This window comes from Polypterus senegalus, chromosome 11 (assembly GCF_016835505.1).
Source record: "Polypterus senegalus isolate Bchr_013 chromosome 11, ASM1683550v1, whole genome shotgun sequence".
NCBI classification, from domain to species: Eukaryota; Metazoa; Chordata; class Cladistia; order Polypteriformes; family Polypteridae; genus Polypterus; species Polypterus senegalus.
The window spans coordinates 145,137,087-145,151,835 of record NC_053164.1 but is presented as its reverse complement, the minus strand read 5'-3'; the positions used below and the strand labels follow the sequence as shown (position 1 = coordinate 145,151,835).

The following is a 14,749-nucleotide window of genomic DNA, read 5'->3' as shown; positions in this document are numbered from 1 at the left end:
CGTCCAACCGGGAGGAGGCCCCGGGGAAGACCCAGGACACGCTGGAGGGACTATGTCTCCCGACTGGCCTGGGAACGCCTTGGAATTCTCCCGGAAGAGCTGGAAGAAGTGGTCGAGGAGAGGGAAGTCTGGGCCTCTCTGCTTAAGCTGCTGCCCCCGCGACCCGACCTCGGATAAGCGGAAGAGGATGGATGGATAGATAAATACACACACACACACATATATATATATATATATATATATACATATACACAAACATATATATATATATATATATATATAAATAAATAAATATATATAAATAAATATATATTTAGTATATATAATGTATATAATATATACATACATACATAGCAGTTCTTTTTACCACAAAACAAACACACAAAAAACAATCCTCTCCCTAGCCCACTCCCATTTTTTTCCAGCCCTGCTGTAGCCAGTGCCTGCTAATTAGCACACCACACTAAAATCAGTTCACTAAGCTGGAATCTGGTTTCACATGCATGCTGCCTAATAAAAGCACACTTGCTATAGATTTATTATTGCCAGATATAAAGAATTAAATAAACTTGGGTTAGCTAACTTTCTTTTTCCTGTAACATCATCAAATTTCAACCAAATCAGTCAAAGTTTCTTTGAGATTTTGGGGAGTTTAGTTTTTCTGTTGAGGGGGAGGTTTACTCCTAAATATTGACATCAAAATGTCTTTTCTTAGCAGATACCCACTGCCCTAGATTAAACATCCTGCCAAATTTTGGCTTTTTAATTAAGTAGGAAATAGGGTCTTAGTTGATGAGTGAGTCAGTGAGCTTGGCATTTTATATAACCTCTCACCATTATGAAAATTGTTGAAACTTTAATTATATGCTCATAGCAGAGAAAGACATGTATATAAATAAAAAAAACAAAAAAACAAAATTAGAATGAATTAATTTCTAGTGAAGAAGAAAAACCTGAGAGCTAACAGTCCTGCATAAATTCAAAACAGAATAAATGCCTGAATTAGCACTGACATCAGATGACGGGTAATGCACTTTCCTTGCAAAAGGTAGAATACTGTGCTGTCAAAGAGTATGGCTGGTTCCATCACTTTCATCAAGAAACCAAGTATTCAGCATGGAATAATGGAAAAGAATCACAAAGCATGGCCCAACATAACAAAAAAATCATCCAAAACAGTACCTTCAGCCCTAATGCTGCACGAATGTCTTTCTTTAGGGGGTAACGATCAGTGCTACTCAATACCTGTAGACACTGGGCAAAATAACTATTCTGCAACATGACAATGCACAGTCCCATACTGTGTGTAGAACTAATGTCTAGAACAGTGGTTCTCAACCTGTGGTGCAGTATGTGAAGAATTAATGGGTCATATGCAAGGGTGTACAAAAGAAAAATATAGCCAGGAGTGACAAAAGGAGAGAGAGAGAGAGGGAGAGAAAGAGACACTATGCAAACAAAAGAGACAGAAGCTGTCTTAACTGCAGTTACAACTCAAGACGTGCTTCCAGGGTTTGAATTTCAGCACTGCATTGCAGATATCTCATTCATTGCTTAAAAATCGTGCTTAGTTTCACCTAATAAAATGGGACATTCATATTATTCTTTAAAGGCAAAAATGGGATTGCCTATTCTACACATTTATGAAAATATACATAAAAATACACAACCATTTCATGAATGCTTTGAGAGAAAAACTGTTCAGACCATTAAACTGGCTTTGAGTGATTTTACCTAGTGGAGAGATTATTTGTTTTTAATACAGTGCTGTGTACAGCCACAATAAAATAAGGGAACTTATTTATCCTCTAAACATTTATCCTCCGTTTGTCATCAACATACTACAGTTCCCTGTCCAGTCATTTCACTTTCTGACCAGTGTACCCAGTTCAGGGTGGCTGGAATTAATTTTCTTATCCTGGCTGCACTAGGCACAAGACAGGAATTAAATTTTGGACAGGGCAAAAACCTTGTATAATTCTGAGTGACTACACATCTTTGCAAAATAAAATTCCTTTAGCTTTACTAAATTTCCACATTGGCCAAACATTTGTTAATGTTTTGAAGAAAAAGGCAAATATCTCCAATGATACAGCATTCTAAGTGTCAACAGACATAATGTCAGAGATGCAAGATTAGCAGGGTGACTGCTATAAATATATCGCCAAGCAATAAAATTGTGTTCTTCATTGGCTTTTTTTGAAACCAAAATAATGTTTATTATTTGAATACTATTTGAATGGTACATGGGCAGATGCAATGTCATCTCCAGTTGTGACTGATTTTTGTTGATACAGTCAGTCCAATTCAGTGACTATTTCTTTATTAAAACACTGGTATAGCACATTGCAAAGTCTGATTACTTACGTGAGGTTGCTTGAAAACAACACAAAGAAGACATTTATGGAAATTCTGAAATAATGAATCTTACATTGACAAGTTTGATTTCATTAAAGGGATCCTTAAAGTTAAAAAAAGTCTAATAATATCAGTGAACATTTGCAAAGTTAAAGCATTAGATGTGTGACATTTGAATCGTGAATTAGTTTGATTTGTTGATTTGCTATTACTCTTCAAGAAATGTTATTAACCAGCTAATGTTCAGTTACTGATGTTCTCATGACAGCAAATGGCAAAAGCCTGAGAAAGTGATTTTATGACAAACGTAAACTGAAAAGGGTGTTTCAACAAAAGAGATTGTGCAAATTAAAACATTTTTTTGATATTTACTAATTAATTTGGCAATAACACAGCAATGTTTAAATTGTTAGTATTGGTTTTAAGCAATATTTTATTTTTAAATATATGGCCAGAAACTATAAGTGAATAACTTTTAATATGTGCACATAATATAAATTAGGTTGTCCACAATAATATCATTGTTTATTAACCCCTCACTGAAACCACCAAAAGCCAATAAAACTCTTCTCATTTATTGTTACTCGGTGGGGAAAATCCCCCTCTGTCACACAATAAATTTGAGCTCTGATCTATATATTTTTGTAATTTAAAAGAATGGAATATTATGTTTTGATTGGTGAGTCATCTTCTGTATATTGTTCATGCCTAATTTAGTATATCAGTGCTGGAGATAGAAGTTAAAGAATTAGAACAAGAATTAATTAGAAAAATGCTTATTATTCCTGATGAAATGTATTCTGCCATATATTGAAAAAAATTATGGTACATCACTACATTTCAAATTCTGGGTGTGGTACAACAGGACAAAATTATTTCTAGATTTTTTTAGAATTATGGCAAAACTGTACAAATGTGAATAAACCTCTTGTTCTTGCAATTTCTTACTGTATCTTTACTTTTAACAAGCCCTTTGTAAAAACAAAATATACATAACCAACTATAAGTGTACTTATTTATCTGATAAAGCCCATCTTGCAGTGATAGGTTCAAAATAATTTTACTCAGATTATGTGGGTAATAATTGCTTTAAATTGTAAGCAGTACTTGAAGTAGGCTAGTACTCATCAGGACTCTGTACTGTTATTTTATAGAAATTATTGTTTGGAGTACTGGGAGATTCTACATGTATACCAGCAGTGTTTGTAGTCAGCCAGTACTCACAATTTTCAGTACCTGCACTTACCACAACCTTTCAGCACCATAATGCCACACTTGTTAATTGGCTGGTATCTCCTGGGAATTGTAGCTTGGGGGACCAACACCTTCTATGTCTTCAAGTATAAAATCAATGAAACCTGGTGCTTGAATATCTACAAGGAGCTAAAATAATTACCCCTTCCTCCATCATCCCCCCCACCCCCAAAGCTGCAAGTGTAACATACATCAGTTCATCATCTCTGATTAGCTGACAAAGAAGAAACATCATCAGCACCACCATATCTTTTTCCCCCACTTCACTTTAAGAAAAATAAATGATTAAGATTCAATTTCACTACTAAACTACTAATCTACATTAAAGGTTTTACTTACTCTGCCAACAGGACTCCCAGGATGGGCAGCATACTCAGATGTTAAGGTGTAATTAGAAGCTTCACTTATTGTGCTCACAGGTCTGTCCTTTTTCTCATGTGATGTCATTTTTGAAATTGATCTGTATTATACAAAGAATTTTAATTGTTTAGTTTTCATTGTTTAAATAGCATAAATTGACAAAATAAACATTCACAATCTTGACAAATGTGTCTCTAAATATTTAAGATTAAACTAAACAGGTTCAAACATTGGCCAACCGCTTTAACAGATTATCCATGTATTAAAAATGGAGATTAGTATAGCAGTGTAATGATTACTTAAAAAACACAAATGAAAATGTGAAAAAATAAAATAGAAAGTAAAATTATTTAAAACACAGGGTGAACTACATAGTCAACCAAGAAAAAATCCTGACATCAGGAAGCTGTTATAAGCATTCACCCCACATGATAAAACAAGTTAAATATCGATAAACATTTCTTTTCTTGATGTTTGTACAACATAAAGAGAAAAGGAAACTTGCACACAAAATTCATTCATTATTATAAAAGTTACAAACTGGCAGATACTAATATTTTAATAATGATCCAAGCATAGTACTAACAAGGTTTAAAAAATCCTGTTTAAAGAGCTATTTAATTCTACTGAGGTCCACAAATGAAGTTTTATGTTTCCAGACATTGCTGGATGGCATTAACATGAAACTGCTGTTCCTTTTATTTTTGAAATTTTTATTTACCAGTTCCCAAAATACTCAAGTACTTAAACTGCCAATATAAATTATGCCCTTTATGGCTGGACATTTAAATGAAGACTACAGACTAGTTACTTCAGGGTAACTTGCTGCAGTTGGAACTGCTGTTCACATTGTTTTAGTAAGTCTTTTTGTAAAATGTATCAAAGTAGAAGTCATGATAACTTGCCATTACTACTAGTGCTACCACCACTAACATCATCATCATCATATTGAGTTAGTTACTTAAACCTAGCCTTTCAACCTAATATCTATTAGAGGTAATGGCATTAATGGTGAGAAAATCTATATTTATAGTGTTGCAATATTCAATAACAACTATAAACAATACACTGCATGATATTAATTTGTGTAATGCTCATAGATGGCCTGGTCAGCCAGTGAATCTATGAGAAATACACTTTTGATATTTCCAAAACAATAAGTCTATTTTCCAATCCCATTACCAGCTGGATTAATCTTGGACCTATCTTGCCATCATCAGTACTGCTGAGCCAGAATTACATGCACTTTTAACTACATATACACTCACCTAAAGGATTATTAGGAACACCTGTTCAATTTCTCATTAATGCAATTATCTAATCAACCAATCACATGGCAGTTGCTTCAATGCATTTAGGGGTGTGGTCCAGGTCAAGACAATTTTCTGAACTCCAAACTGAATGTCAGAATGGGAAAGAAAGGTGATTTAAGCAATTTTGAGCGTGGCATGGTTGTTGGTGCCAGACGGGCCGGTCTGAGTATTTCACAATCTGCTCAGTTACTGGGATTTTCACGCACAACCATTTCTAGGGTTTACAAAGAATGGTGTGAAAAGGGAAAAACATCCAGTATGCGGCAGTCCTGTGGGCGAAAATGCCTTGTTGATGCTAGAGGTCAGAGGAGAATGGGCCAACTGATTAAAGCTGATAGAAGAGCAACTTTGTCTGAAATAACCACTCGCTACAACCGAGGTATGCAGCAAAGCATTTGTGAAGCCACAACACGCACAACCTTGAGGCGGATGGGCTACAACAGCAGAAGACCCCACCGGGTACCACTCATCTCCACTACAAATAGGAAAAAGAGGCTACAATTTGCACGAGCTCACCAAAATTGGACAGTTGAAGACTGGAAAAATGTTGCCTGGTCTGATGAGTCTCGATTTCTGTTGAGACATTCAAATGGTAGAGTCAAAATTTGGCGTAAACAGAATGAGAACATGGATCCATCATGCCTTGTTACCACTGTGCAGGCTGGTGGTGGTGTAATGGTGTGGGGGATGTTTTCTTGGCACACTTTAGGCCCCTTAGTGCCAATTGGGCATCGTTTAAATGCCACAGGCCACCTGAGCATTGTTTCTGACCATGTCCATCCCTTCATGACCACCATGTACCCATCCTCTGATGGCTACTTCCAGCAGGATAATGCACCATGTCACAAAGCTCGAATCATTTCAAATTGGCTTCTTGAACATGACAATGTGTTCACTGTACTAAAATGGCCCCCACAGTCACCAGATCTCAACCCAATAGAGCATCTTTGGGATGTGGTGGAACGGGAGCTTCGTGCCCTGGATGTGCATCCCACAAATCTCCATCAACTGCAAGATGCTATCATATCAATATGGGCCAACATTTCTAAAGAATGCTTTCAGCACCTTGTTGAATCAATGCCACGTAGAATTAAGGCAGTTCTGAAGGCGAAAGGGGGTCAAACACCGTACAGTAATCCCTCGCTATATCGCGCTTCGACTTTCGCGGTTTCACTCTATCACGGATTTTAAATGTAAGCACATCTAAATATATATCACAGATTTTTCGCTGGTTCGCGGATTTCTGCAGACAATGGGTCTTTTAATTTATGCTACACGCTTCCTCAGTTTGTTTGCCCTGTTGATTTCATACAAGGGACGCTATTGGCGGATGGCTTAGAAGCTACCCAATCAGAGCATGTATTACATATTAACTAAAACTCCTCAATGCTATAAGATATGCATCCCGCGCGGAGCTTGATTGTTTGCTTGTCTCTGCCTCTCTCTCACCCTCTCTGACATTCTCTGCGCCTGACGGAGGGGCTGTTTGCACAGAGACTGTTTGCTTAAAAGATACTGACGCTCCTCTAAAAAAATGCTGCTTTATTGCGGTGCTCGGCATATTTAAAAGCACAAAAGCACACATATTGATTTTTTGATTGTTGCTTTAATCTCGCTCTCTCTCTGACGTTCTCTGCACCTGACGGAGGAGATGTGAGCAGAGGGGCTGTTTGCACAGAGGCTGTTTGCTTAGAAGATACTAACTGTCCTCTAAAAAATGCCGCGGCAAACTTAAAAGCACAAGTATTGATTTTTCGATTGTTTACTTTTCTTTGCGCGCTCTCTCTCTCTCTCCCTCTGAAATTCTCTGCTCCTGAAGAGAAGATCTATTTGCATTCTTTGAATTGTGAGAAAGAACTGTCATCTCTGTCTTGTCATGGAGGACAGTTTAAACTTTTGACTAAAGGGTGTTATTTCATGTCTAGATGTTAACAGTGTGGAGAGTGTATAAGGGCTTAAAATATATAAAAATAACCATACAAACATATGGTTTCTACTTCGCGGATTTTCGTCTATCGCGGGGGGTTCTGGAACACAACCCCAGCGATCAAGGAGTGATTACTGTATTAGTATGGTGTTCCTAATAATACTTTAGGTGAGTGTATGTATATAGTGTGTAAAGCAAGTAAAGTATACGTTGCATGGTGTTTTGTATATTAATACTACTGTCGGATATTTTTAAATCTGTGTCAAATTATAACATTGTCCGTGAAGAAAAGTAATTAAGAATACATTAAATTGAATGGAACATATGATAATTATCAGGTGTTTTAATGATTATTAATTTATGACCTACTCACCTACTTTTTTCTACACTACATTACTTTTATCACTTCAACAATTTGCCTGTGTTTAGTTTGCATTGTCATAAAAAATGGACAGCCTTATGTTTCTAAAAAACATTTTACACCACATTTATCACTAGAATCACCAAAGCCTACAAAAAAACTTGTAAACATGGCACACCTTAAATCCCTTCACACATCTCCGTCAGCATCTTTTGTCTTGTAAATGTGTTGATAAGCACAAGCAGCAAACAGCCTGCTATAACACCCCCCACACCACCACCGCAGAAAGGGCAAGAAGTTCTCCCAGTCCAAGCCTAGATTATTTTGGAATGAAGTGCTGGAGTTTTAGTGGGGAAATATTTGGAATACATACATTTCATGTTTGTTCCGTTTCTACAGCAATCTATGTAAACACATTGTTAAAACAGAAACGTTTTTCATGTTTTAGTAATAAATGGCAAAATGACGACATGAACTGTGTAATGTGTGAAGGCTGAAGTCTGTTTTAACATTGCATTTCTGTTTTAACGATGTGTTTACATAGATTGTTGTAGACACAGAACACACATGAAATTATTTACTCTATACAACTCTAAGAACTTATGGAAGAATGTGATCTGCTGTGGCGACCCCTAATGGGAGCAGCCAAAAGAAGAAGAAGAAGATACAATTCTAGGAACTGGGAGAACTTCTTGCTCTATCTGCGGCAGTGTGGGGGATGGTATAGCAGGCTGCTTGCTACTTGTGTTGATTGACACATTTACAAGGCAGAAGATGCTGACGATGAGTGATGAGATTTAAGATGGGCCGGATTTACGAGTTTTTTTGTAGGCTTTGGTAATTATAGTGTTAAGAAATAATTTTTTTCTTGTACTGCTCTGATATTTGACATTACAGTTGTACTGAGAACTGACTTTTAAACACTTTTCTGGAACCCTAAAAGATCATTCTGCTCCTTGTTATATTCCATATACTCTTGAATCTGATATCCCTGATTTACTATTGCATCATGTTACAACTGTTACGCATCCCTTGCAGTAGGCATGATCTTGTTTCCTTTCTTATTATTAACAATGGTCTATTGTATTTCTGATTTTCTCTAATTATTATAATGACTTTAAAAAACAGCATTTTAAAGATTTTTTTAGTGTCTTTTAGTGCCTGAAATGCTCATTTAGAAAACTCACAAAAGAATTTCACATGCAATCAGTGTATTGTGCATACTTATACTGGATGGTCTAGATCTAATTATGCAGATCCAGATCGTCTGGATAACTTTGTTTTATGCGGGGACGATTCCAGTTCAGCGTAAGGACGATTCTTCATGTTGTCAGTTCGCACACTTCTCGATGGTCCGGGATTTTTCAGGTGATTTTCTAAGTAATAAACTTAAGTTATAACATAATGAAAATTGCATAATTAGATCTGGACCACCCTATATATTCAGACCACCTGTATTATATTTTTCTGCAACTGTAAAGGAAAAAAACTGAGTTTAGTTTAGTACCATATCTTTTTCTTTGACCACATTTGTGCACACTGAGAATCCAGGTTTTATGAATGACTGTGTATTTAAGTGTCACACAAACATGTCTTTTCATCAATAATGTACAAGTTATAAGCACTTTGTGCTTTACAAATGCACTGTGAGAAAAAAGTAACAAGATTAATAATAGAATGTTACAAGTAGTTTTTAGGATATACTGTATTTGAATATATACTTATTTTTAATATTAACATTCAAATCTTAATTTTTAGATAATCTGACAGCCCCAGCTCACACTGGCAATATACAACATCGTCAATGTCATAAAGTTACTCTCTATAAAGCACCTTCTCACACATTTGTATGTAAAAGATATTTTCTATTATATGTGTGTAGAATTCTGTACAGTCATAAAAAGCATGGATTCAAGGAATAAATAATTAAATGTCAACGAAAACATTAAAAAAGGATTTTAAAAACTACATTAGTTAGAGTTTGAAAGATAAAAGATATATGTAATATGAAAATGATTACTGATAAAAATGTAATAGTTCACAACTGGGAACAAAAAGTGAAGGAAAGCTAGACAGAGCATTTTAAAGAATTACTGAATGAGGAAAATCCAAGAAACCTAACAGGAGAATGGGAATTCACAGTAGGCTCTGTGTGGAATAGATCACATCAACAGCAGTTAAAACAGCTATTGCAAAGCATGAAAAATGAGGACTCAGAAGGACAAAATGAAGGACTTGTATAAGTGTGGAAGTTGTTGGGCAACAAAAGTTTGAAGGTACTGAGAGATTTCATGTTACCTTAAAAACTAAAAAGATGCCCATAGATTGGAAACACAGCTATTTAACATCAATACTGAATAAAAAGGGAAATATACTAGACTGTCACAATAATGTAGGTATTAAGATACTTCCTCATACCTTTAACATAAAGAAACAGGTAATTAGAAAGAGATTAAGAGAAATAGTGGATGTTACAGAAAATCAGTATAGTTTCAGACCAGGAAGAGGAACTTCAGATATAATGCAATCCTTGAATTACATACCCTAATTAACACTAGAATTACCAGAGCCTATGAAAAAACTTGTAGATCTGTCCCACCTTAAATCCCATTGCACTTCTCCATCAGCATCTTTTGTCCTGTAAATGTGCCGATAAAGACAAGCAGCAAGCAGCTTGCTATTTCATCCACCCACCGCCGCAGAACGTACACAAAGTTGATTATCTGGAAGTGAAGTGCTGGAGTTTTAGAGTGGAAATAATAGATCGATATTTGGAACACATGCATTTCATGTGTGTTTTCCATTTCTATTATAATCTGTGTAAACACATTGTTAAAACTGAAATGTTTTTCATATATTAGTAGTAAATGACAAAATGTTGGCATAAACTATATAATGTGTGATGCCTGAGATTCAAAGATCAAATAAATACTTTCACAAAAGGTTCAAGGATAAGACAACAGCTTCCGTGGCGTAGTGGTATGATTTGCTGACTTGTCATCAAGAGTCCCCGGTTCGATCCCGACTGCCTCCTATATCTGCCGTTATCAGTAGTGAGCTGCTCTTATTGTTATTATACAGTACACACATACATTTGGTTTGCATCTGTAACAGATGCTTTACATTTATGAGGCTTGTAAAAGTTATCTTTTTTTTTATTCTCTCAGTCACGATCACGATACATACTACCGCCCTAGGGATCTGAAGCTGTTAGTTTTTATTTGAAACTGGGAATAACTGTAGATGCGAGTGGTTTTTGAAGTAATGGAACTGGACATTCTCTGATCTGGAGGGATAAAAGCTGACACACAAACGCTGGTGAATCTGCCTTCTTTGTATCTCACCGTCACTTGATTTTTTTTTATTCACTTTTATGGAGTGTTCCTGCTCACGCTGAATTAGAATGCACCTTATAGTCCATGATGTGAAAGCCGCACTGACAAAAAAAAAAAACAGACATAGGTATATATGATATTTGGAATTATTAATTTTATGACCTGTATAGTACATTTCGGAAAACATTGTGGCACAGATGCAACATTATTCATATTATTCATATTCATTCGCATAACATCTTGCAGTTGTAATCAGTGACCACATAAGGCTCTGGTAATTCTAGTGTTAAAAAATACTTCCAGAAAGTTGACTTGATAGATCTAATGACAGAGTTCCAAGTAAACAAAATCCATTACTGCCTGGGAATGAAAAGAACATCTAAGTAGTACATAAGAAAAAAAAGATACAAAAATGATCCTTGAATTAGAAAAGTGGAATGACATTCTAGAGGGGCACGGGATAAAAATCAGTAGATCAAAAACTCAACATATATTATGCAACTATAATGGAGAGGGTAGGAATAGAAAAGTGAAGCTAGGAGCAAATGAGTTAGAAAATGTTGAGTCCTTTCAGTACTTTCCGTAAATGATTTAAAGTGAGGCTAAGAATTAGAGCAGGGCAGAAAAACTGAGGAGGTACAGGCAAATACTCAGTGATAAAATGATAGCTGCAAAGATAAAAGTAAACATATACAACACAATTATGAGACTAGAAAAGTTGTAGTGTGTAGATATACTTGGGAACTTCAAGAAAGACTGAAACAATATAAGTTCATGTGGGATAAAAAGGTGAAATGGATATGCAAGATGAACAAACTGATTGAATAAAAAATAGAAATATTGGTGGAAGCATAAAGGTGAAAGGGATATAATACAAAATGATGGAGAGAAGAGTCCAGTGGCATGAAATGCATGGAGAAGAGAAGAAAGTAGTGTACTATAAAGGAGAATGTCAGAGATGGAGTTTTCCAGGAGAAAGAAGGAAAGGGAGACCAGAAAAAACAGCTGGAAAGATGTGGTAGTGAGGGAAATGCAGCAGACTGGATATAATAAGGAGACAGACGGAAACAAAATGTAATGGAAAAGAGTGATTTCACCACTGCTGTGCAGACCCCAGATTAGTGAAAAGTCAGAAGGGAAAAAAGAATGTGTGTGTAGAATGATAAATGAAAGTAATTGCTAATTAACACTAGAATTACCAGAGCCTATGAAAAAACTTGTAAATCCATCCCACTTTAAATCGCTTCTTAAATCCCTTCACACCTCTCCGGCAGCGTCCTTTGTCTTCTAAATGTGCTGATAAAGAGAAGCTGGAAGCAGCCGACTATTCCATCCCCCCACCAATTTAGAACGTGCACGAACTTCTCCAAGCCCATGCCTTGATTGAGTATCTGGGAGTGAATTGGAGTTTTAGAGTGGAAATAATAGATCGTTATTTGGAACACACGCATTTCATGTCTGTTCCGTTTCTACAGTAATCTGTGTAAACACATTGTTAAAACAGAAACGTTTTTTATATTCTAGTAGTAGATGACAAAATGTTGCCATAAACTATATAATGTATGAAGCCTGAAGTCCAAATATCAAAGAAATATTTTCACAAAAGGTACAAATATAAGACAACAATTGCGCTTTTATTCAAAAATACAGCTGCAGAAAAAAAAAGCCGCCATAACATGTGACATTGACACCCACTAATTACGATCGCCTCTGTGGCGCAATACATTCGACTACTGACTGGGAATGAAAAGGTCGCAAGTTCGATTCTGCACTATTCCGTTTTGAGAAGTAAACTGCTCTTAGTCTTACTATTTTAGAATAAAAGCATACATTTGATTTCAGTCTGTAACAGCCAATGTAATTTATGATACTTGTAAAGGTTAGCTTTTTTTTTTTTTTAATTCACTTTTCATTCTCTCAGTCACGTTCAAGCTTTGTTTTTTTTTTTTTTTTAATTCACTTTTCATTCTCTCAGTCACGTTCAGAAACAATCCATACAACCCCATCTGACACGGCTGTTTTCGCATAAAGACGCGCTATAGCTCTGCAGTGTACCACGATGTATACTAACGCACCCCCCACCCCCAAAGGGTTCTGACACACAAACGCTGGCGAAGCTGCCTTCTTCGTATCTCACTGTCACTTGATTTTCTTTTTATTCAGTTTTATTGAGTGTTCCTGCCAGTCCCCGCATGTTGCTATATGCTGTTTCTTTTGTACTCCAGGACATGCAAAGGAGAGAATGGTAAAGAGCAGTAACTTTGGCGCTATATGCAGTCATCAGACACTCCCCATCTGCCCCTGTCGCTCAAACACAGGAACATATGTTGGAGTGTGTACACCTGCTGAGCCCAAATAAGGGCGAAACACGTGTCGTGTACTCTTTGCATTATTTTACAGTAAACTATGTAACATTCTATGATCTGCTTCTCGCAACTGAGAGGGCCCGTGGCGGATGTTTGCAGACTGGCAGACCAACCACATGCGTTAACAGGTAGGTACCCACTCATACAATCTGAATCTGGACTCAGGCTATGAATGCTATGAATATACACATATATATATTATATTATATATACATACAGTATATACACACACACATATATATACATATCTATACACACATATATATATATACTAGAAAAATACCGTGTGTGTTAAAGAAGTTATGAAAAAGAAAACATTTTAAAAATAACGTAACATGATTGTCAATGTAATTGTTTTGTCACTGTTATGAGTGTTGCTGTCACACACACACATATATATATATATATATATATATATATATATATATATATATATATATATATATATGCACACATATAAACATATCTACACATACACATATCTATATATATATATATATATATATATATATATATACATACAGATAAATATACATATATACACACACACATATATATGTGATTAAATGCGTTATTTTTTAACGTGTTATGGAGCACATGCATCGAAGCTTCTCAGCTGTGCTTGTGCTAAGAAAAGGAAACATTTTAAAAATAACGTACCACAATTGTCTATGTAACCTTTTGCAAGTAGTGCCTGGAGGATTTAGAGTGTGGAGAAACTCTAGAGACAGCGTGTGTATTAACTTGTGGATTTTTCTGTGAGTATTGGTGGCAGCGTCACAAAGTTGGTTCCAAGACTGCGTTAGCTGCGGAGCTCAGCTCAGAGCGAAATGAGGTGAATGGGAGGAGATGATGGCGTGACTCCCCACCCGCCTTAACTGTCAATCCCCACAAACACAGTCTCTCGGAATTTGCATAAGCACAGCCCTTCACCAGCAATTTTCACTTAGTTACAAAGTGATCAAAACTCTCGTTTATATCCTGCGTCCTCTCATTAAATTTGTATCCCGCATTAGCCGTGGGCATGACAAATGGCAGCGGCAGCCTATGAACTTAATTTAAACTTTAGGTTTACACTGTGCTTTGTTTCTGAAGTAGCTGTACTCATAAATATGGTTGTATGTGTCACTCGCTCGATCCTTATTGTTTCGCTGCCTTCTCAATTGTATAAAGCATGTTTTCTTCAGCTCTTTTTGGAGATCTTCCTTGTTTTCTACGTACTGCGTTGACAGTCAGTTCACGTGATTACGTGGGAGGTGTGATGATGTCACACGAAACTCCGCCCCCCACGGCCATCAAGCTCAACTCCATTAAAGTATATGGAGAAAAATAGCTTCCAGTTATGACCATTACGCGTAGAATTTCGAAATGAAACCTGCCCAACTTTTGTAAGTAAGCTGTATGAGCCTGCCAACATTTCAGCCTTCCACCTACACGGGAACTTGGAGAATTAGTGATGAGTCAGTCAGTGAGTG

General features: G+C 36.3%; 1 protein-coding gene across 12 annotated transcripts in view; it reads right to left on the bottom strand.

Annotated features, from left to right (window-relative positions):
• Positions 1-14,749, bottom strand: part of plekha5 (pleckstrin homology domain containing, family A member 5) — a 461,083-nt gene that overhangs the window by 188,798 nt on the left and 257,536 nt on the right. For all 12 annotated transcript variants that reach the window (XM_039769759.1, XM_039769758.1, XM_039769746.1 and 9 more), the window contains one exon: positions 3,952-4,072. In XM_039769759.1, the coding sequence (XP_039625693.1) occupies positions 3,952-4,072 (121 nt within the window). The remainder of the gene's footprint in view (positions 1-3,951; positions 4,073-14,749) is intronic.